The 23,552-nt window shown below is 39.4% G+C and overlaps 1 protein-coding gene and 1 non-coding gene across 6 annotated transcripts in view; both read right to left on the minus strand.

The window, feature by feature from the left end:
* Window positions 1-2,323: 2,323 nt before the first annotated feature.
* Window positions 2,324-23,552, minus strand: part of NDUFAF6 (NADH:ubiquinone oxidoreductase complex assembly factor 6) — a 33,679-nt gene continuing 12,450 nt past the window's right edge. For 2 of the 5 annotated variants that reach the window (XM_001925041.7, XM_021089081.2), the window contains exons 4-9: window positions 18,245-18,301; window positions 13,920-14,022; window positions 12,568-12,701; window positions 11,549-11,650; window positions 8,522-8,578; window positions 2,324-4,184 (exon numbers count right to left, since the gene is read on the minus strand). In XM_001925041.7, coding sequence (XP_001925076.5) covers window positions 4,056-4,184; window positions 8,522-8,578; window positions 11,549-11,650; window positions 12,568-12,701; window positions 13,920-14,022; window positions 18,245-18,301 — 582 coding nt within the window. In that variant the 3' untranslated portion in view covers window positions 2,324-4,055. Of the gene's footprint in view, window positions 6,677-7,865; window positions 8,579-11,548; window positions 11,651-12,567; window positions 12,702-13,919; window positions 14,023-18,244; window positions 18,302-22,450; window positions 22,575-23,552 lie in introns of all 5 variants that reach the window. The other 3 variants (XR_014843609.1, XR_014843610.1, XR_014843608.1) reach the window with 3 other exon arrangements.
* Window positions 10,843-10,977, minus strand: LOC146403784 (small nucleolar RNA SNORA14). Its single transcript, XR_014845023.1, has one exon. It is a non-coding gene; the product is annotated as a small nucleolar RNA SNORA14 (small nucleolar RNA).

The raw sequence follows: 23,552 nt of genomic DNA on the forward strand, positions 1-23,552 counted from the left end.
CTAATTCTTTAGATACAACTTTGCAGTTTATACCCAAAAAGCACATGTTCATTCATGGAGAAAGGCAGTGAGGTATCTTAAGGTATTTTCAAAGTCACTCCCACGTCTTTCCCCTCTTTCCAATTCACCTCCTCCATCCCTCCCATTTCTGGAGGGTATGTGGCTTATTAGCCCTCCAAACAGTAGGATAATGTTTTGTTTTGAATAATTGTCTGTATGTTTACAACTCTGTGGCCTTTCTGGACAAGGCAATCGATCAGGACAAAGCCTTCAGAGAAACCCTATTTATATGAGCAAAAACAAATCCAAGGACACCTAGGATTTGGTGAAGCAGACAAAATATAAAGCCCAAAGTCTTTTTTTTTTTTTTTGGCTGCCCCATGGTATATGGAGTTCATGGGCCAGGTATCAGATCTGAGCCACAACTGCAACCTGTGCAATCCCTTAACCCAGTGTCGGGCTGGGATCAAACCTGCGTCCTGGTGCTGCAGAGATGGCCTAACACAATTGTGCCACAGTAGGAATTCTAAACTCGAAAGTCTTTGATCTTGAGAGTTCCCATTGTGGCTCAGTGGGTCACAAACCTGACTAGCATCCATGAGGACAAGGGTTCGACCCCTGGCCTTGCTCAGAGGGTTAATGATCTGGCATTGCCATGAGCTGTGGTATAGATGCAGCTCTGATTCAACCCCTAGCCTGGGAACTTCCATATGCCATGGGTGTGTCCACCCCCCCAGAAAAAAAATCCACAAATTCTTTGATCTTAATCCAAAAGTTTCACTTGAACGGGAGAGGTGGTCACTTTTTTATTCCTTCCTAAGAGCTCTGGCTATTACATGATCTTCTTTTACTGAGTCTTGATACAGGCAATGGGTACTGCCTCTTAGCCTTTATTCCTACTGCTCCCTCATCCAGGACCTCCCCACATTGGCACCCCCTTCCCAAACCCCGCCTCCCACCCAACCTTCCTGTCACTCCTCACATGGTCCCTCCTTTGGGGAAACTGATCTCCAAAGTGGTTATGTGTCCCTCCTGTAGAGACACCCAGTGACCAGCATCTAATATCTACTTCAGTTATTTCATTTAATTTGTAGTTGGAATTTTTGTAGTATTTATACTTTTTTTTAACCTAATTTGTACCTAAAATTTATGTAGTTATACATAGTCCTGAAAAAAGTTGTGCCCTTCAGCTTTTAAACTTCACTATTTTACAGTCTCAAGAATGGTAAAAATACATGGGTTGTGGGCTTTAGTATTGACCTAATGTGTGTTTGGCATCCAGTTCTAGTTCTAATGGCTGAATGACCTTGAACTTAACATCTCTGAGGCAGTTTTATCATTAGGAAAATAAAGACCTACTTCTCCATGAAGATTAAAGAATAAGAGTACAGAGCACATTACCTGTTCGAGTTCATGCTAAGTGGTAACTGCTATTGTATATCTTAACTTCATCAAGAGGAGAGATTTAACAAAAAGGACAGAAAAAATATTGCCAGCTAATTGGGACTACTCAAACGTACTTTATTTCTTATTTTTGGCTGCACCCATGTCATGTGGAAGTTTCCGGGCCAGGGATTGAACCCGTGCCACAGCACTGACCCAAGCTGTTTCAGTGACAATACCAGATCCTTAACTGGCTGCACTGCAAGAGAATGACCCAGATGTATTTTAGGATATGCAACTTTACCTACATTGAGATCAATACTTAACATTTGTTATCTGTTGCTTTCCACCTATTCAACATCAAAATACATCTTAAATGATTCGAAAATGTATCTGATCCCTTTAAATATTCTAATAAAAAAAGAGAGCTGAAAAACAAAAAACAATAGTGGCACCATCTAAGGGAGTATCATTTATACCAGGAAATTAATAGTATAGTAAATGTCACTGAATAAGACCCTATCTTAATCTCTAGGAGATGGGAAACTTCAGTTCATCTAAATCTCTATGCATCAAATTTAAAACAGCTTAGACAGTATTTTAAAGTTATTTACTTAATAGTAAATTGGCTTGTGAGCCAGTGAAGATTCCAGTAACCCCTGAGTGTTTAAACCCTTCTTAGACAGGAACTAAAATGCTTAGCAGATAATTATTGCCAGATTTAACCTGCTAAGACCCACAGACAATGCTTACTAATAAAGACTGTCTCTAACGAACTTTTCACTCTGGACTATGCAAAATCCCAAGAGGAAATGTGCCCTATTTCCTTGGATTTGCCTCTTTTAGATAAGCTTTAGATCTGAAAAGCCACAAGGTTAAACAAGGCGATATTTCTTCAGCACCAGCATAAGCCAAAAGTACATGAACATACACAACTGCATTGTATGTTCATTCATTTACACATTTATTAATCTCCATTTGCTCTATATTAGAATCCATTCTAGGTACTGGGGGAAATCCCAAGCTGAATAAAACAATGTATTCTTGCCCTTAGGCAGCTCTCAGTTTTATTTGCAAAAATGTAGTATTTTAAGTCATCATTAATTCACATCTGAAGTAGGCACCAATTCATAGCTGAAACCAAAGGCATGAGGAGATTAGGCGTGTTCAGGGTGGTATGGCGGGACACTGAACCAGAGCCTTGAGATGAGATGGAGAAATGGTAGAACAGAGGAGGGAATGGGCAGGAGACAAGACGACGGAAAAGGCAGGAAAAGGAAACTAGGGCATAACCTTGGTCTTAGGAGTCAGACATTCATTCCAAGTCGGTATCTAGACTAGGAATTACTAGCAATGCAAACAATCTTGGCTTCCTATAACTAGTATATATTTTACAGTTGAAAAACTTTAATCACCAAAAAAATTCTTGGAGTTCCTGACATGGCACAGCGGAAATGAATCTGACTAGGAACCATGAGGTTGCGGATTGGATCCCTGGCCTTGCTCAGTGGGTTAAGCATCTGGCGTTGCTGTGGCTGTGGTGTAGGCCAGCAGCTATAGCTCCTATTAGACCTCTAGTCTGGGAATCTCCATATGCTTCAGGTTGCAGCCCTAAAAATCAAAAAAATAAAATCTTTATTTCATGGGGTTTTTAAGATCAAATGAGAGCGCTGATGAAAGGATATAATACAGTGCTTATTATTGGGAAGCTCAACTAGTACACTCGTTTTTAAAAATGCAGTATCCCCTTAATGACTATTCAACACAATTTTGTTAATTTACATTTATACATATTTTTTTTTGCTTTTTGTCTTTTTGCCATTTCTTGGGCCCCTCCCGCAGTATATGGAGGTTCCCAGGCTAGGGGTTGAATCAGAGCTGTAGCCACTGGCCTACGCCAGAGCCACAGCAACTCGGGATCCACGCTGCATCTGCAACCTACACCACAGCTCATGGCAACACTGGATCCTTAACCCCCTGAGCAAGGGCAGGGATCAAACTCGCAACTTGATTGTTCCTAGTCAGATTCGTTAACCACTGAGCCGCGACGGGAGCTCCAAGGTTCAAGTTCTCGATAGCCAGTTGCCTTGCCTGAAAGAAGTCATTTTATCATCATGGACAAATTTTCACAGGGTGGTAAAGCTTAAATGTTAGAGAGATATAGAGCCCAGAACAAAGCAACTGACACTCAAGTATTAACTTCACTCTCCTTGATTCCTAAATAAATGCACTTCCCGGCTTTACTGGATGCCTGAGTTTTGGCTGCTCAGCATGCAAAACTAGCACAACCTGAGCCCCCTTCCCTGTTCTTTAAAGGTGAGGAAGGGAGGAGACCCGCCTTCCCCTGCCCTCTGCTGGCGGAAGCCCTCTGGTGGCCTGCAGTCTAGGCACAGCAAAAACGATACTCCCTTCTGAGGCTCTGACTTTACAGCGATGGCAGAGCAGACACTGTCTGGGCTAGTGGTGACGATGGCGGTGGCCACGACAGAAATTGGCACCCTGGCCCCATAACAACCTCTCATCAATCCTGTGACCTATACATTCATTCAATAAATTAATTTTCTCCTTAAATAGTTACTGCTGTTTATAAACAAGAACCCTTTTGTAAAACTAATACAAAAAGTCTGCTTTTGTAAAACTAATAAAAGTAAGTATCAGTGCCGGAAATTATTTTAATATCTTTTTCTCCATGACTGAATATACAAAGATAACGGAAGTAACGTATTCTTCTGCTGTAAAGATGGGTGGAATATATCAAAATCCACTTGTTGAATTTTCTTTAAATAGTCCTCCAGAGCAACCTGGGAAAAGAGAATAATGGTCACTAGATCATAGAATGATGAAGTCTTTAAAAGAAACAAAAAACAAAACCCACCAAGTACTAAGGCTTTTTTAGTTTTCCTGAGATGGTCTTCTAGACATTAAGAATGTAAATGAGAATTTTAAAAAAGAGATCATCTTCTAAGAAGTTTCTACTAGACCGATATAACCATATCATCGAGACAGTACTACAGATATCAAGCCAGTTCTGATCATAAGTTATAGTCTTCTGGTCAAAATGTAGGAGAGAAATTATTGTCCAGGTCTAACTATTGGATTCTGTAGAACACAAAATCAGTGTTTCAGCTAAGGAAGATGAACATCACCCCGTCCCCACCCACAGAAATGCACTGTGCCACAAGGGGAGTTCAAGCTGTTTGTCTGAAAAATTATTTTGTGAAAAAGTTTAAAGGTTCTCCATGTCCTTGCCAGAAAACAATCTGCAACCAGGGAGCACAATCACAGGTCCTTATAAACGTCACCCATCACACAAAACCTGACAAAGCTTTCACTAGGATTGGGGGCAGGATGGAAAGACACTGATGATGAGCTCTTTATGGTTTTCAATTATTTTATGGATGTGTGAATTTTTATTTTATTTTGATAATTTGTTCATTAGAGAAGTGTTAGTTTTTGCACTGCCCAGTGCTGAGGCGTGAAGCCCATGTGCACAGCACCCCCTAGAGTTCTGAGGCACAACCTGTGCGATCCAACAGAGATCATGCTTATCCAAAGGATGGTGGGTTTTTTTCTCCCAGGCTTTTCTTCTACACACTATAAACAGATGAGAGTACATGCAAATGAGCTTGAGCTCCACTTTTTAAACCCTTAATTTGCATAATGTTTATAGCAATAGATAGACGTGCATCACTGTGCACAGCTGTAAAAAACCTGGAAACTCAGAAGTTCTTTAAAAAAAAACCAGATAAATGAAATGTTCACACAATGAAATATTTTGCTACGGTAAAATGAATGTAACTAGATGCAATAATATAGATAATTCTAAGAAACTCTGTGTGTGTGTGTGTGTGTGTGTGTGTAACTTAGAAGACATAAAGAAACAATGACCCATTTTTATAAAGTTCAAAAACAAAACTAAGCAACATATTGGTTAGAAATACATAAAAATGGGGGAAAGTTTTTTTTTCAGAATAAAAGCCAGAGAATAATAAATATAAAATTCAGGATTGCTACTGGGAAGAGGAAGAGGGAGGCAAGGAGATGAGATGGGAAAAACACAATTTTAATGGCCACATTCTAATTTCTGGATGGAGTAGTGAGTTCATGCTATGTTCATGTTATGGGTTATAATACTGCATACATATATAGACATCAAAAACAAAGAGATTTTAAAAGAGAATGAAAGTAAAAACTTTGAAGGTATTCTAGTGTGCTTTCTTTCACATGTTCTCTTTTTTTCTGGAAAAAGTTCATGTTATGCATAATGTGCTGTAACCTGATTTCTTATCACTTAATATACTGTGAATAACTTTCCAGCTCTAATTATGTTCATTTTAATCATCTTATAATATCCAGTTATATGGAACAGTTAATGAAATTAAGATGCAAACACATGACCAAATATTATATGGTCATTAAATATTGTATTAATAATTATTTTAAATAACATGGTTAAATGCTTGATAAACAGGATACTGACATAAAATATGACTTTATATACAAAATTTCATTTTAAAAAGAAGAAAAGAATAAATAGCATTTAGCTCTGGGTCTGGGAATTATAGGTGATGGTTATTTTCTTCTAATTTTTATTCTATTGTCCAACTCTCTATTATGAGAATGTACTGCTTTTACAATTAGGAGAAAATTCCATTAAAATACAGATGAAACATGACTTCAAAATTAGAGTTCAACTGAGCATTCGCAAATTAGGGTTTGTTTCAAAGCAAAGTCTGGCTAATGATAAGTTATTTGAGATAAAAAATTCACTGTGAAATTCTCGAAGATGTTACAATTTCTGAATATAGCTTCTTAAAATTGCAGCATAGAGAACAACGCACTCCACCCTAGACTAGTCATTTTGAAATCACTTTTAAACAGCAAAACCTTTTCTTTGAACAAATGTCCCATATACAAAACAAATGAGAAGAGATGTGCCCTGGCTGGAATGAGGGTGTAGGACAGAAGCAGCTCCCCAGGAATTGCCATGTAGTCCCCCTAATTTCTCCCAACACACAACAGAAACTGAAAGCTGGGCTTTAGCCCCAAGAGTTTCTGATTCATTGGGTCTGTAAGTGGAGCCCAAGATTTGCATTTTTAACAATATTTCGGACAGATATTCCTGGTATAGGAACCACAGCAGTAGCCTAGCATAGTGGTGCTCGGGCCTAGCTGCACTTCTTGATTACTGGGGAGCTATTTTTGTGTGTGTGGTGTGTGTGTGACATATGTGTGTCTTTTTTCAAGACATATGGAGGTTCCTAGGCTAGGGGTTAAATTGGAGCTGTAGCCACTGGCCTACACCACAGCCACAGCAACACCAGATACGAGCTGCATCTTCGACTTACACCACAGGTCACAACACCAGATCCTTAGACTACTGAACGAGGCCAGGGATCGAACCAGTGTCCTCTTGGATCCTAGTCAGATTCGTTTCCACTGAGCCACGATGGGAATTCCCCGGGGGAGCTTTTACAAAGTATCAATACCTAGTCCAACCTCTTAGATATTGTGATTTTATTGGTTTGGGGAGGGGCCCAGCTTTGTTTTTGTTTTTTTAGAGCTCTGGAAGTGATTTTAATAGACAACTAGAGTTAAGAAAAACCTTTTTCACAGATGTGAACAAAACAAAGTCTTTATCCTTCATAGAGCTTAATTCAGTTAAATTAAAAAAATAACCATTTAGACCAAAGAGCTAAATAAATAATCATTAAAAATGGTAACACAGAACAATGTGTTGACATAGAAAGAGCTGCTCAGCACTTCATTTATACAAAAAACTCATATGTAATTATACGAGCATAAAAAGTCCATTATACGAGCATAAAAAGATGAACAGACATTATTTCTGAAAAGGATGGAACTGGAAAGATTCTAATTTCTTCTTTTGCCTCCTCTTATGTGAACATCTAAAATATCAATGTATTACTTTTATAAGCAAACCCAGTAAAGAAACAAAGTGATTTCAAACACTCAGATCTGAGACCTAGGAGAGACGACATGAAGGGATAGAAACGAATCTTTAAATATATTTTAGGGGAAAAAGGGGGGGGGGAGTTTGGTACTGCAGAAAATGAATGAGTTTTCCATTTTCAAACACCACACACCTTTGAACCTTGCTTTCGATCTACAAAGTGAAGTAAACCACAGCTAGGAATGTGTGAAATGACCTAGCTCAGAATCTGTCCCATAAAAGGTAATACTAACTGGAAGCAAGTCTCATTTCTTTATGTATTTTACAACAATGGTGCCTGGAGTTCCCGGAGTGGTTCTACAGCTAACGAAACCGACTCGTATCCATGAGGATGCAGGTTTGATCCCTGGCCTCCCTCAGTGGGTTAAGGAGCCAGCGTTGCTATGAGCTATGGTGTAGGTCGCAGACGCAGCTCAGATCTGGTGTTGCTGTGGCTGTGGTGTAGGCCGGTGGCTAGAGCTCCAACTCGACCACTAGCCTGGGAACCTCTATATGCTGTGGGTGTGGCCCTAAAAAGCAAAATAACAAAAACAAAACAAAACAAAACAAACACACAATGGTTCCCGCACCTGGCTACACAATCAGAATCACCTGGGCAATTTTTAAAAATCACAGCTCCTCTTAGGAATGGCCTTCTCCTCAACCCTAAGAGTCTTATTTAGTAAGAAGACCTCAGGAATCTGTATTTTTAAAGAAGCTTTCCAAATGATTCTGATGCAGCCAGCCTCTGGTCTGGCTGTGAACCATTTTCAGGGACCAGAGCAACAATATGGTCACTATAGAGAATGAAATTTTTAATTTTATAATTTTATAGGCTAGGAGTAGCCTAACACTCCTACAGGGTGTTTTCTCCCACGTGTAAACTGAGGAACAGAGTGTTTAAGGAACTTAAGGTTCCATAGCCAGTAAGGGGCAAAGCAGATTCAAACCACTGCAGTCTGGCTGCAGTCAGCACTGATGACAATTCCACTCACCTGCTTCTGGGGACACAGGCTCTGACGGTCACCATAAGCAGAATGTAACTAACAAAACCCACCCCAAGGGAGGAAAACAAAAACAAAGACTCCAAACTAAAGATCTGCATCAGGAACCTTATAAAATAGAGAAAGAGATTATACACATCTGCTTCATTAATTAAACCACTGTCTCTGTTAATCTACTTACTGTCTGAAGAAAAGCAGGAAATGCTTTCGCAGGAACGCTTTTGTGGAAGGACCTTGCCTAAAAAAGGAAGACAAAAGGAAACTGGCTTGAAATACAAATATTTCTGGAAATAAACACTCTGCCGCTGAAAGTGAACACAGAGCAACATCAGCAGTTTAAAACAGCACAGTTGGAGCCTCTCTCAAAAGCAACAAAACAGTTCTCATCTCATCTGCCAGTTGAGATTAATGTGCCAAACCTAAAGGAATCAGGAAAAGGTACTGAATGAAGAATTCCATTCCTCCTTACGGATTGGCTTCGGCATTTCTAGCTGCCTTATAACTTTGACACCCCCCAGCCCCAACTCAGTGGTAAGGGGTAAGTGTCCAAACATGGGTTCATTATGTGCAGATTTTTTTCAATAGAAAATGTACTACTCCATCCTTGGTCGGTTGAATCCACCCACACTGAAGAACCTTGGATACAGAAGGCCACCTATAAATTATCCGTGGATTTTTAACTACGAGGAGGGCTGGAGCCCCTAATTCCCTCGGTTGGTCAAGGGTCAAATGAAGTTGCATTAAAAGTCCCAGCACCTCCCTGGTTTGGATCATCATTCCCTCCTGTCTAGATGAATATAAGGTCCTCCTGGCTGATCTTTCTGTCTCTGTGTTCCTCAACCTTTAATTCATTCTGTGCAGTCAGCCCAATTAATGTAAGTCATTGTTTTATTTCACTTTCTTTAACTTATTTTCCTGATAGATCATATCTTAACTATCCATATTGGAATGCAAGACCCTCCCCATCTTGAATCCAACCTCATCTGCACAACCTAACTCCCTACTACTCTGGACTAGGGAGCCCTGACCCACTCAGGCTAATGCCCATCACCCTGCCCTCACCAAGCCCACTTCTGTGCACAGGTCTTTGTTTATATTGTCAGACAGCACCTCTACTCCTGGACTCACTGCTTCACCCGAGATGCTCTGGTTTTACCCCCATCTACTAAAATTGTTCTCCTCGAGACCATCCACAACATACTAACCATCATACTCATTTTCTCTCCTTAATCTCTCCGCAGAATATAAAACTTTGGTACTCCCTGTTCCCAGAATTTGCTCCTCCCTTGGTTTTCAAGGCACTGACTCTGAGTTCTCCTACTTCTTTGATCATTCTTTCCTTTTCCTTCTTCCTAATAAATGGCCCTTTTCCCCTCCTACCTGAGAAACGGAGGTGGGCTCAAGGTTCTGCCTTTGGTCTTCTGGTCTAAAAGTACATTCTCGGAGTTCCCATCATGGCTCAGTGGTTAACAAATCCGACTAGGAACCATGAGGTTTGAGGTTCGATCCCTGGCCTTGCTCAGTGGGTTAAGGATCCGGTGTTGCCGTGAGCTGTGGTGTGGGTTGCAGACGCGGCTCGGATCCCGCGTTGCTGTGGCTCTGGCGTAGGCAGGTGGCTACAGCTCCGATTCAACCCCTAGCCTGGGAACCTCCATATGCCGCGGGAGCGGCCCAAAGAAATAGCAAAAAGACAAAAAAAAAAAAAAAAAAAGGACATTCTCCTTGGACAATAGTACATCCCCACCTAAAGAGCTTTAACCATAGATGACTTGCAGTCTATATCCCTAATTCGGACCTCCTTTTAAAGTCACAATCCTGCAATCTACATTCTAGCTACCTCCCTAAACATCCTCTAATTCCCTTAAATTCAGTGATGTCTATCAGCTTGTCCAAAGTCTACAGATCAGTACCCACCATACCACTGCCTTTTTACTGGAGTCTCTTGACTGGCACCGTCACCATCTATATTTGAGCTCTGTGCAGCCTTTGACTTTCTTGCTGCCTGATCCTGCCACAAACCAATCAGTTATCAGGTCTAGTTGATTCTCTATTATATGTGTGTGTGCATATGTATATAGGATATACATTCACATTCATACATACAAACATCTACCCTCTCTAAATCAGACACTTTATTATTTTTTTTTAAACTTTTTCAGGGCCATACCCACAGCATATGGATGTTCCCAGGCTAGGCATCAAATCAGAGCTGCAGCTGCCGCCCTATGCCACAGCCACAGCAACTAGGGATCTGAACCACATCTGTAACCTTTGCCACAGTTTGCAGCAATGCAAGATCCTTGACCCATAAGCAAGGCCAGGGATCGAACTCATATCCTCATGGATACTAGCCAGATTCTTAACCCGCTGAGCCACAATGGGAACTCCGTAAAATTATTTCTCATTGGAACAATTTGCTCTTCTATTGTTACAAATGAGTATACCTCCAAAATTCAAAGAGTACAATAGTGACACAATTTTCCTCTTGTAAAACTCTTAAAAAGATGTTGCAGGTATGAAATAAGACTGGGCAACAGGAGAAGCACAGCCCTTTGGACTCCCCTGCAATTTCTATAGCATTCACTCATATCTTAGAAGCACTTAAGGTGAAGCTACCAAGAGGGTTTAAGAATGCAATAAATCAGACACTCCAAACGTAGCCAGAAGGAGATTATTATTAGAATAGGCAGGATGAAAGCTACACTATAGCAAGGTGAACAGTGCTGGGGTGGTGAGGGCCTTGAGGTAAAAATGAGTGCAGGACACTTATTCGAAAAAAAAGGTTAATTGGGAGGGAAAAATAAAAAACAGTCTAATGGGCTGCCTGTAACTTCAGAAGACAGTAGCAACAAACCAGAAGATAAAAGGGGCAAGTTTTCAGAAAGGCCAACTGAAAACACCTGCTGGGAACTGCTGAGGATGCAAGATCCTGGAAGAGCTAAAGACAAGGCAGGAAGACACACTGTCCCCTGAGAGAAAGAAATGGTGAGGGGATGAATCAGAGAGGAACCCAAGGAAGCTGAGAAGAAGACAAGGGGATTTTTTAAAAGAGGGAAAAGTTTACAATAGTCCCTGAGATAAGCCTACCGGGATTTCAATGAGAGACAGAAGACGACTGCCAAATAGAGAACACTACAACCATGCCTAGGAGTAGCCACAGCTAGAAAGGGTAGTTTCCTAAGGGCTTTGGCAAAAAGAGGCTACTTACATGCTTTAGGTGCAGGTGTGCCTGGCTGGCAATGTCATACACCACATCTCTCACATTTTTATCTTGGCTTTTCCGCAAAAAATCCTCTTGGGAAACACCATGCTGTATGGGAAAATGGCTGTTACATAGAAATCAAAAAGCACACTTACAACTCACTTAGCTCAAGAAAACAGGTGACAGGAGTTCCCATTGAGGCTCAGTGGTAACAAAACTCGACTAGCATCCTTGAGGACTCGGGTTCGATCCCTGGCCTTGCTCAGTGGGTTAAAGATCCGGCACTGCCGTGAGCTATGGTGTAGGTTGCAGATGTGGCTCGGATCCTGTATTGCTGTGGCTGTGGTGTGGGCTGGCAGCTACAGCTCCAATTTGACCCCTAGTCTGGGAACTTCCATAGGCTGCAGGTACAGTCCTAAAAAGACCAAAAAAAAAAAAAAAAAGAAAAAAGAAAAAGAAAGAAAGAAAGAAAACAGGTGATAGAACAGTATGTACAGTAAATGCCTATTTTGTTTTTTAAAATATACGTGTCTAGAGGTACACATACATATATGCATGCACACACTCTCAGAAGAATATATAAGAAGTAATGACAGTTGAAGGTAAGACAAAATAAACAGAACAAGAAACAAACAGATCAGAAATTTAAAAGAACAGTCAGTAATGAACCTCATCCAGAAAACTCGCTGTCATAAACAGCATTCTTTTTTTTAATGGATTACTACCCTCCTTTAAAGTAAAATAAGGAACAGGCTAAGATGAACACTAGGAATAAGAACTGTAATTGCTTGGGAGAGAGGATGGCATCAACATGAAGCCACACCAAGCAAGGCTCTCTGGACCTTCTCACCGTCCACCTGAAATGTCTGACAGATACAATTCTGACTTGGTGACTCTGGAGCAAAAAAGAATTAAGGATTCATTTCAAAGCAGTTACTTGACTAGACTAAGCAAAAAACGAAGAGAGAACATGTGTCCCCATGTTCTTGAGGTAAATGACTAGAGGGTACAGATAACGGCCTTACCAGCATACAAATATCCATGGGAAGGAAGACCCTTCTTCGGCTACCATGATAGGGCGTTGCTCTCAAGCAAGTGACAATGCCTTGTGCTTTTCCAATATGACTCGCAGCATGATCTGCATGAAGATCCTTTACACCTATGGTTTCAGAAATTAAACAACAGGGCTGCTCTTTTCTCTTTGTAAGTGTAACGAGGCAATAGAAGTAATATAGAGAAATCACCTAAACACGTAAAAGATTTTTATCCTATGTTTTATACCTAAAAACCAGGACACAAAGACAAGCTGACCATTTACCACTAATGGGTTTCTGAACTGCATCTTTTCTTTTTTGGCCGTGCCCACAGCATGTGGAAGTTCCTGGGCCAGGGATCAAACCCATACCTCCTCACTGATGTGAGCCACTACAGACAGGTTCTTAACCCAGTGAGCCACAGTGGGAACTCCCAAACTTCCAACTTTTAAATAACAGCTCTCTTCAGACTCCAGCACACCAAGAGCACATTTGCAATTGTAATCAGCTATCCTGGAAAAACACTGCAAGTTTTGCATTTTTTTCTCAGAGCAATTTCCATATGACCTCATTTGAAGTATATGCTTAAAACATTCTGTTCTCTGCTCCCTCCGTTCATTGTGTTGGCAAACATGTCACTAAATGTGGAGGCAGAACAGGCCTGGGAAATTCTGTAGGGGCTTGTGTTATTCTATTAAGGTGACATAAAGACATAGTACCTTCTTCAATGGGATGGTATTGTCCTTGTCACAAATAATTTCCTCATTCCAATCTGCATTATACCAAGACCTCACCAACTTAGAAAAAAAAGAGTAAAAAATACCATCTAAATGGCATAGTTAATTTTTTTAAAGAAAAATCTCATTCAAACTTAGAGATAGGTGGTTTTACTTATTCTACCTTAAGAAAAAAAAAAAGGAGAAATATTACTGACGGAGAAGGAGGAATCAAGCCACAGGTCTCCCAAATTGTAGGAGACATGTAACAAGGTAAAATCATCCGCAATTATCAGGTTAATTATAGTACTCCCATCAGGTAATAACTACAGTACTTTTATGAGAGCCTGGTTATTCTGAGTAGTCTGCATTCCATTCCAAAGAAAGGTATATATTAAATTTCCATACTCCTAAAATACAAGGACAGGGAACAATATTTAATATTTTATAATAATGTATAATAAAAGAGAATCTGAAAAAATATATATATGTGTTGCTGAATCACTTTGCTGTATACCTGAAACTAATCCAATATTGTAAATTAACTATACTTCAACTTTTTAAAAAAAGGTATTTTCTTTAAAAAAAAAAAAAGAGAGAAGTATAAAATAGAAAAAAAAAACTCACCCAATATTTCTAGTGTTAAATAAAGAAGAGAGCTCTGTGTGTTTTCAGCATAATTTTCCAGTTCCTGGATATTACGATATGCTTTGTCATCCAAATTTTTTTCCTATAGGCAAACAAAATGCTTTATTTGCTTGATGAACAGTCAACATTTTATTTTAAAAAGGCACAATTTTTTTGTCCAAAAATACTGAATAATAAAGAACAAAAAATTTTAGTACACATTATTATCCAATAAAATAAGATTAAAATAAAATTCAAGTACGAAAGTCCTAATACATTCAATATTCAAAATACCTCAGGAATAATCTCAATGCACAAATTGCCATGTACATGAAGTTGTCCTAATTTTTAATTCCTTCTAAATTAAAGCCAATGTATCATGAGAAACTGACTTAACTGAGCTCTTACTTAAGCACTTCAGACTTTGTCTTTTTTTTTTGCCTAGCCATGGAGCAGCTTGATGTGGGGTCTCAGTTCCTAGATATGGGATTGAACTTGAGCTGCGGGGATGAAAGTGCCATCACACCACCAGGGAACTCTGTAGACATTATCTTCTAAATTCTACTAACTCCCTCAAAAGTTAAGGAATTAATACTTCTTCCATTTTGCAGATGAAAGAACAATTATGGACACGTTAAGGAATATGCTCAAGGTTGCACAGCAAATAAATGGTGAGAAAAGGATTCAAACCCACATATCTTGACTGTTAAACCCATGCTCTTAATAAGGAAAAAGTACCTGGAAAAGAAAGGAGATTATAATCAGGCCCTGCACCCTCCCCCAAAGAAACCACGCTTAATAAAGTAACAGAGTTGATTACATGAACACATTATATTAAAGAAACAGAAATATGTAAATCTTAGAATAAGAACATTTAGCGACTCATAATAACACATTTACAAAGACTTGATGGCCAGGAAAAACTGGCACCAGCAAAGATCCCAGGAAAAAAACTGTCTACATCCTTAACATTTAAAAAAAATTGAGACATAACTCACATACCATAAAATGTACCCTTCTAAAGTATACAATTCAGTGGGTATAGCGGTTGATATATTCACAGTTCTGCAGGTAACACCACTATCTAATTCCAGAATATTTTCATCACCTCGAAAAGAAATCCCATAAGCAGTCACTTCCCATCTCTCCCTCTCCTTATCTCCTGACAAACTACTAAAAGATACTTTCTGTCTCCATGGATTTGCCTGTTGTGAACATTTTATAAAAACGCAATCACACAGTAAGTGGCCTTTTGTTTCTAGCTTCTTTCAATTAGCATGTTTTCAAGATTCATTCGTGTTGGCACATCTATGAGTACTTCATTCCTTTTAAGAAATTATGCATAATATTCCACTGCATGGATATATAACCTGTGTTTATTCATTCCTTCACAAACTATGAGTGTTCCTATTTGGGGGCTCTTGTGAATAACGTTGCTATGAACGTTTATGTACAAGTTTTGTATGGACAGATTTTCATTTCTCACGTCAACCTAGGAGTGAAGTTGCTGGGTGGAGGAAAGCTCTGTGTTTAACTTTCTGAAGAACTGCCAAGCAGTTTTTCCAAAGCAGCTGCACCATTTTATATTCCCACCAGCAATGTATGAAGGGTTCCAACTTCTCCACATCCTCACCAATACTCATTATTGTTCATCCTTTTCATTACAGTCATTCTAATGCGTGTGGAGTGGTATCTTATCGTGATTTTGATTTCCATTTCCCTAGTGAAAAGATGTTGAGCATCTTTTTAGGTACTTATGCGTCACTTGGCTATCTTCCTTGGAGAAATGTTTCCTCAAATCCTTTGCCCCTGTTTAAACTGGGTTATTTCTCTTTTTATGGTCAAATTATAACAGTTCTTTAAGTATTCTAAATACTAGTCCCCTATCAAATATATAAGCCACAAGTATTTTTCCATTCTGTAGATTGCCTTTTCATTTTCTTGAAGGTTTTTAATTTTGATGAAATCCAACTATCTTTTTTTAATTGCTTGTGCTTTTGGTATCATATCTAAGAAATCACTGCCCAACATAAAATTTAAAAGATTTATGCCTACGTTGTCTCCTAAAAGTTTCACATTTGGGTCTTTGATCTGTTCTGAGTTAGTTTTTGTATATGGTATGGGGTAAGAATCTAAATTAATTCTTTTGCATTGGATATCCAGTTATTCCAGCATTGTTTTTGAAAAGGCTCTTCTTTGCCCATTGAATTATGTTTACATCCTTGTCAAAAATCAATTGACTATCAATATATAGATTCATATCTGGACTCTTGATTCTATTCCATGTGAGCTACATGATCACTATATATTTACTTCTATGTCTATGCCATGTTGATGCTACATAGTTTGATTACTGTAACTTTGTAGTTAAGCATCAAAATTGGGAAATCTGAGTCCCCTTTGTTCTTCTTTTTCAAGATTATCTTGGTGATTCTAAGTCTCTTGCTTTTCCATATGAATTTTAGGATCAGCTTGTCAATTTCTGTAAAAAGGCAACTGAAATTTTTATAGGGACTGAATTTAATCTTTAGATCGATTCAGGGAGATTGATCCCAGTCCTTTACTTTTCAATATCCCTCCATTCAAATGCCAAATGTTATTTTCCATTAAACAATTGGGAAAATGTTATTATTTTTCTTATGAAAAGTGTTATTTTCCATTCAAAAAAGAGAGTGAGACAAAGAGATTTTCCATTATCTCTCTTGAGTTCTCTGATTTTCTTTACCTCATGAAAACAGAAGACACCCCTGAAAAACAGACTTTCTTAGTGCCAATTAACTCTATAGGCCAAGTGAGCAATTTTTTAAATGTTAAAGCAATTATTTCATTTTGGCTTATATTATTACTACTATAGCCTATGGTTATTAATCAAATATATCTAAATTAAGTAAACTTACACTTTCAAGACAATAGTATGTGATAAATACCAGGCCAATGAGGACACCTAGCCAACAAGGTGTAAGAAAGATTACACAAGTCAGGTCATCAAGCAATTTGCATGCTTGGTTGGAACTAGAAATGAGTTCTAAGAACTTAGGATAGAATTCCATTTGCTAGAACCATTAGACTTTCTTTATTCCCTCTATTTGGATAAAGATCCAAGCACTGGGTATACAGAAGGATATGTGTACAACTACTCAAGTTCTGATGATATTACAGAACTATCCAAACTATCCTACGGTAGTTATATTTTACTAAGTCTTTACCAATCTAACATACATATGTATTTGCAGATCAAATGATAACATGTCTGAGGATTACTTTACAATAATCTAACAGAGTGTAGGGAGGGAAGGTAGTAGAATATAGATGAAATAACACTGGACATGTGTTTATAACTATAAAAGCTAGGTGACAGATAAGTGAAAGTATCTATTCTCTCTACTTTTGTATAAGTGAAAATTTCTGATTTTTTTTAATACATATATATTATTTTTTCTTTCTTTCTTTCTTTTTTTTTTTTTGGTCTTTTTGCCATTTCTTGGGCCGCTCCCGCGGCATATGGAGGTTCCCAGGCTAGGGGTCCAATCGGAGCTATAGCCACCAGCCTACGCCACAGCCACAGCAGTGCGGGATCCGAGCAGCGTCTGCGACCTACACCACAGCTCAGGGCAATGCCAGATCCTTAACCCACTGAGCAAGGCCAGGGATCAAACCTGCAACCTCATGGTTCCTAGTCAGATTCGTTAACCAATGAGCCACGACGGGAACTCCAAAATTTGTGTTTTGTTTTTTGTTTTTTTTTTTTAAAAAGCATAATAGTAGAGTGTGGTGTGCACACAACATGCCTCTCTGCCTTGGTGCCTGCCTCTGCCTCCCTGTCTCAGGGTGCAGGGGTCGGGGACTGAGGTGGATGACAGGCAGTGATGGAGAATGGATAAAATGGCATAGTTCTCTAAAGTTTCCTGCCTCCAAAATATTAATACACATATTAAGACAGATCCCCCCTGAAGAATTAGCTTAAGGATTAAAAAGGAAGAAAAGGAGTTCCCGTCGTGGCGCAGTGGTTAACGAATCTGACTAGGAACCATGAGGTTGCGGGTTCGGTCCCTGCCCCTTGCTCAGTGGGTTAACGATCCGGCGTTGCCATGAGCTGTGGTGTAGGTTGCAGACGCGGCTTGGATCCCGCGTTGCTGTGGCTCTGGCGTAGGCCGGTGGCTACAGCTCCGATTCAACCCCTAGCCTGGGAACCTCCATATGCCGCAGGAGCGGCCCAAGAAATAGCAACAACAACAACAAGAACAAAAAGACAAAAGACAAAAAAAAAAAAAAAAAAAAAAAAAAAAAGGAAGAAAAAACTTAGGACTTGAGCAATTTCAACTTACTCTTTCATCAATGATTTTCATAAGCCATCTTTTAGTCAGATTATGTCTTTTGACAGCCTAAAAGAAAAAAAAAAAGAGTTGTAACTTTTCAGAACATACTAGAAACGACTTCTGTAGACGTGAATAAAACAAACAAACCAAATATAACATTAAGTAAGGGAACATTTGTAATAACTCATCATCAGATAGATAGCTATGTTAAAGGACTAGGGAAAAAGAAAATATCCCTAGAAAACATTCCAAAACATTTCCAAGTAAAGATGATAACATGTCCAAAACTTTTCCACTAATTGGTCTTGTTTTTCTTATACTATTAGTAATTAAGAGATTCCACTTTTCAAACAAAAACAAAACAAGAATACTGAGCTTCTCTACTATGTAACTGTTACATACAAACTTTTTTTCCATAAAATGAAGACTCTATTTAATAAAGTGATGACTTTCCAAAAAAGAGAAGAGTAATAAAGCTCCAAAGAAAAGAATCTGCAGGGTGCAGTGTTATCTTACAAGTAAAGACACTCCAGTAGGAAAGCACACCTAGGGCTCAGACCTGGATCTCTAATGCCACTCCCTGAAAAGGAAACAGGACTCTAAAAGATTGAGTGATTCCAGAGCTGGGACAAAGGAGATTCAAGATGATTCTAGACTATTTTATTGTGCCAGAAAATAGAAAGTGCTCAAAAAAATCATGGGAGGCATGTCAGGACATAGGAGCTAGTTGGAAGGTATTCCCACTATCCAAATCTAGGACTATTTGAATACCAAATAATTACGTACAGTAGTGAGTCATGAACTACTGAAAAAAATAAGAATTCATGAGTTTATACCAATAATTAATAAACAAATACTACAGCAGAGTGAGAGCACTTGTTTATAGCAAAGTGCCAAGTGATAAATGTGAACAGAGAATCAGAGTTGGGAAATTATCATTCTGCAACCATAATAGTAAAGATTAAAATAAGACAAGAACCATCAATGAATGCTAAATTTCATGGGAAGCTGATGAGGAAGAGGATATCTGCATTGTCTTAAAGCTGACTAGGGAGTTTCCACTGTGGTGCAACAGGATCAGTGGTGTCTCTCCAGAGCCCTGGGATGCAGGTTCGATCCCCAGCCCGGCACAATGGGATAAAGGATCCTGTGTTGCTACAGCACAGGTTGCAACAGTGGATTGGATCTGATCTCTGGCCTGGGAACTCCATATGCTGCCAGGCAGCCAAAAAAAAAAGTTGATTAGTTGCAAGGGGAATTATAATTACAGAGTAGATTACACATTGGAAAACTAGGTGACATCTTGACTGTTAATGAAAATGAACAATGACAATAAAGAACAGATGGACAAAATGTATCTTTGGATGGCTACTCTGATAATATATCACCTATGCAGTATTCTGGCCAAGAATGCATCATCTAATCATGAGAAAACATCAGACAAATTCAAAATGAGGAAATTGCAAGGAAAAAGAGAAAGAAAGAAAGAGAGAAAGGAAGGGAGGAAGGGAGGGAGAGAGGGAGGAAGGAAGGGAGGAAGAAAGAAGAGGTTATAAGCTACAGAAATGTTCCAGATTAAAGTAAGCAAAAAAGACATGACAAAAAATACCTGGCCCTAAACTAGATGCTACACTGGAAGAGAAAAAAACACATTAGTGGATATTATTGGGTCAACTGACAAAATTGGAATATAAATGGAAAATTAGATGAAAGTGTTATATCAAAGTTAAATTTACTAAAGTTTTGTAACTATTTTGATTATAGAAGACAATGTTCCTATTCTTAGGAATTACTAGTATTTAGGGATAAAGGGCCATGATGTATGTAACATAAACTCAAATGACTTAAAAAAATTATGGAGTTCCCATCGTGGCGCAGCAGAAAGGAATCTGACTAGGAACCATGAGGTTTCGGGTTCAATCCCTGGCCTCGCTCAGTGGGTTAAGGATCTGGCATTGCCATGAGCTGTGGTGTAGGCTGCAGATGCAGCTCAGATCTGATGTTGCTGTGGCTCTGGCGTAGGCCAGTGGCTACAGCTCCGATTCGACCCCTAGCCTGGGAACCTCCACATGCCACGGATGTGGCCCTAAAATGGACAAAAGACAAAAAAAAAAAAAAAAAAAAAAAAAAAATTATGAATATGAAAATATACATATATAGAGAGAACATGCTAGTACACACACGTGAGTGAGCACATACAAATGATAAACAAATGGGATAAAATGTTAAGAATGGTAAATCCGGGTAAAGGACATAGAAGTGTTCCTATACTATTTTTAATTTCGTTAACTTTCTGAAAATTTGAAGTTATTGCCAGTAAATTTTTAAAACATTGTTTTCTTGCCAAGTCAACACTAAGTATGATATATTTTCACAATAAATAATTATAGTAGTGAAACATAAAGTCTTAGGAACATCCTACACTTCAACTGAGCACTAAGATGTCACTGATACTAAAATGTAAAGGCTGGCATGCTCAGCAATACACATTTATGTGTCAGAGGGTGGAAGGGTGGAGAATGGAGCCCACTTTGCCCGTGTTACACAGCAGGACTCCCACAGGCCTCTCTCCCCAGTCCCAGGAATCAACCTGGGAGACCTCAGTCATTACAGAGTCCTGTTTCTTTATTTGGTACATGTCTGAGTGGGGCAGGGCTTGTTTGATCTCTGTAACCATCAAGCACCACTCCTGACACATAAAAGTACTCAAAAAACATTTAACCACTGAAAAGTCAGACTCCTATTTACTCAAGGCTGATGCTTTAACAGCTGCAGTTCCCTGACCACAAAATAGAGTTCTTCTGTCTGATTCTGAAAGAAATCAGAGATCAAAATAAAAAATATTTATAAGAAGCTAAAAACCTGCTCAATGAAATATCAAAACTTTGGAAATAAAAGCTAAATAGAATAAATACCTTGGCTATAAAAATTAAGGATCTGGTGTTGCCACAGCTGTGGCACAGGCCACAGGTGCAGTGTGGGTTTGATCCCTGGCCCAGGAACTTTTACACGCCGTGGATGTGGCCAAATATATATATATATACATATATACATATACAGATAGTCAACCTTTTTATACCCTAAAAGCACCAAAGAAACAGCACAGAAGGAATGTACTCTCTAGACAGCACACCACTGTATCCCTATTTAATCTTCTAAAGAATCTGAAACTTCAAAAAACCAATGGAAAGGAGCTCCCTTCATGACTCAGTGGTTAACGAACCCAACTAGGATCCGTGAGAATGTGGGTTTGATCCCTGGCCTTGATCGGTGGGTTAAGGATCCGGCATTGCCGTGAGCTGTGGCATAGGTTGCAGACATGGCTTGGATCTGGTGTGGCTATGGCTGTGGTATAGGCTGGCAGCTATAGCTCCGATTCAATCCCTAGCCTGGGAGCCTCCATATGCCATTGGTGCGACCCTAAGAAAAGAGAAGGGAAAAAAAAAAAAAAAAAAAAAAAAAAACAATGGGAAGTTTGACTGGACAGCAGGATAGAGAGCATAGAGATAGACAGCATAGAGAACATGCAGCCAAGACATGCTCTTAGCACTACCTGCTCTTTTTTTTTTTTTTTTGGTTCTTCTTGACTTTTCTGGGGCTGCTCCTGTGGCATATGGAGGTTCCCAGGCTAGGGGTCGAATCAGAGCTGTAGCCGCTGGCCTACGCCAGAGCCACAGCAACACGGGATCCGAACTACACCACAGCTCATGGCAACGCCAGATCCTTAACCCACTAAGCGAGGCCAGGGATCGAACCTGCAACCTCATGGTTCCTAATTGGATTCATTAACCACTGAGCCATGACAGGAACTCCATTACTACCTGCTTCTTTCAAATATTCCCATTAACCATCAAAACCTGTCATATCACAAAGCTGGTCAACACTAATCGTCAAAATGTAAGCAGCTGTTAAAACTGGACAAATCGGCATACACGTAAATACTCTGTAATTCAGATATGCCTTCCGGACTTTTTAAAGAGAAGCCAAGGTGAGATAAACTTATGTTAAAGAACTCTCTGATCTGTCACATTATTTCCCAACAAAGGCTGGAATCTTCAATGCGAGTCTTAACATAAACCTCTAATGCAGTCAGGTTTTTCTACACAATCAGTAAGAGTTTCTGGACTTTAGAGAAACTTTTCTCTGAAGTGAGTCATCTAGGATGAGGTTCTTAAAGTGGGATGAACAGAAGTAAACAACTAATCTAATACTCACAAGCTCCCCATCCACTCTTTCTTCTCAGACCCTGGTGGTGGGGCCTGGCTTTCCATCCTTGCTGAGGCTCTGTGAGGTCAATGTGGAGCCCAGAAACGGGGCCTGCCCCTGCTGGGGCGCAGACCTAAGAAGAGGCGTACCACTGTCAGGTCTGTCGGTGGCTCCCATTACAGAACCTGTCTTTTGGCACTCACCATATTAACAGTGGAGACATTCCCTCCTCTGTTCATAGTTCAGCATATTCCTAAACTGTGCATGGTTGTTTGTGAATGAGGAATCCGTACAGCTGCTTTAAAAAAACTAGTTACTAAATACGCTTAGTTTACAAATAATACTCTAGCCCATAAGTTTCCATTCTCAGATACCTAAAATTCATTAACAAATAGACATCAGACTAGACAGGGTAGTTTTAGATTTGTCTGGACAATGATAGGAGCACATCTCCCTTCACAAAAGATCAGTGCATCTTTTTCTATACCCAGAGTACAAATTAAAGCACTGGAATAAAGAGCTGCTAGGCAGACAGAACAGAAAATGTACCTGCCATTGCTTCAAAATTTGTAGAGTTTAAATTCTGCAACCAAATATGTGGACAACAATTTATAACACAAAGAGATCAGATTCCTCTTTCCTCCTTTAATAAAGAAATACACAAAAGGAGTTCCCACCGTGGCTCAGTGGTTAACGAATCCAACTAGGAACCATGAGGTTGTGGGTTCGATCCCTGGCCTTCCTTAGCAGGTTAAGGATCCAGCGTCACTGTGAGCTGTGGTGTAGGACGCAGACGTGGCTCGGATCCCGCGTTGCTGTGGCTCTGTTGTAGGCTGGTGGCTACACCTCCAATCCCACCCCTAGCCTGGGAACCTTCATATGCTGTGGGAGCAGCCCTAGAAAAGACAAAAAGACAAAAAAAAAAAAAAAAAAAGAAAGAAATACACCAAAGATCTGTGCAAATTTTTCCTGGATGATTTTAAAGTCTTGTCAAAACTAACATATATCTGAACATTACATGAGCCTAACAATATTTTCAGGATAGATTCCCCATTACCACTATCCAAATAGTATATACCAAAAGAATGCTGAAATAACATTATCATAAATG

This window comes from Sus scrofa, chromosome 4 (assembly GCF_054392235.1).
Source record: "Sus scrofa isolate SSC_HxYL_T2T_F1_AM1 chromosome 4, Sscrofa_HxYL_maternal_Yorkshire_Landrace_v2.0, whole genome shotgun sequence".
NCBI lineage: Eukaryota > Metazoa > Chordata > Mammalia > Artiodactyla > Suidae > Sus > Sus scrofa.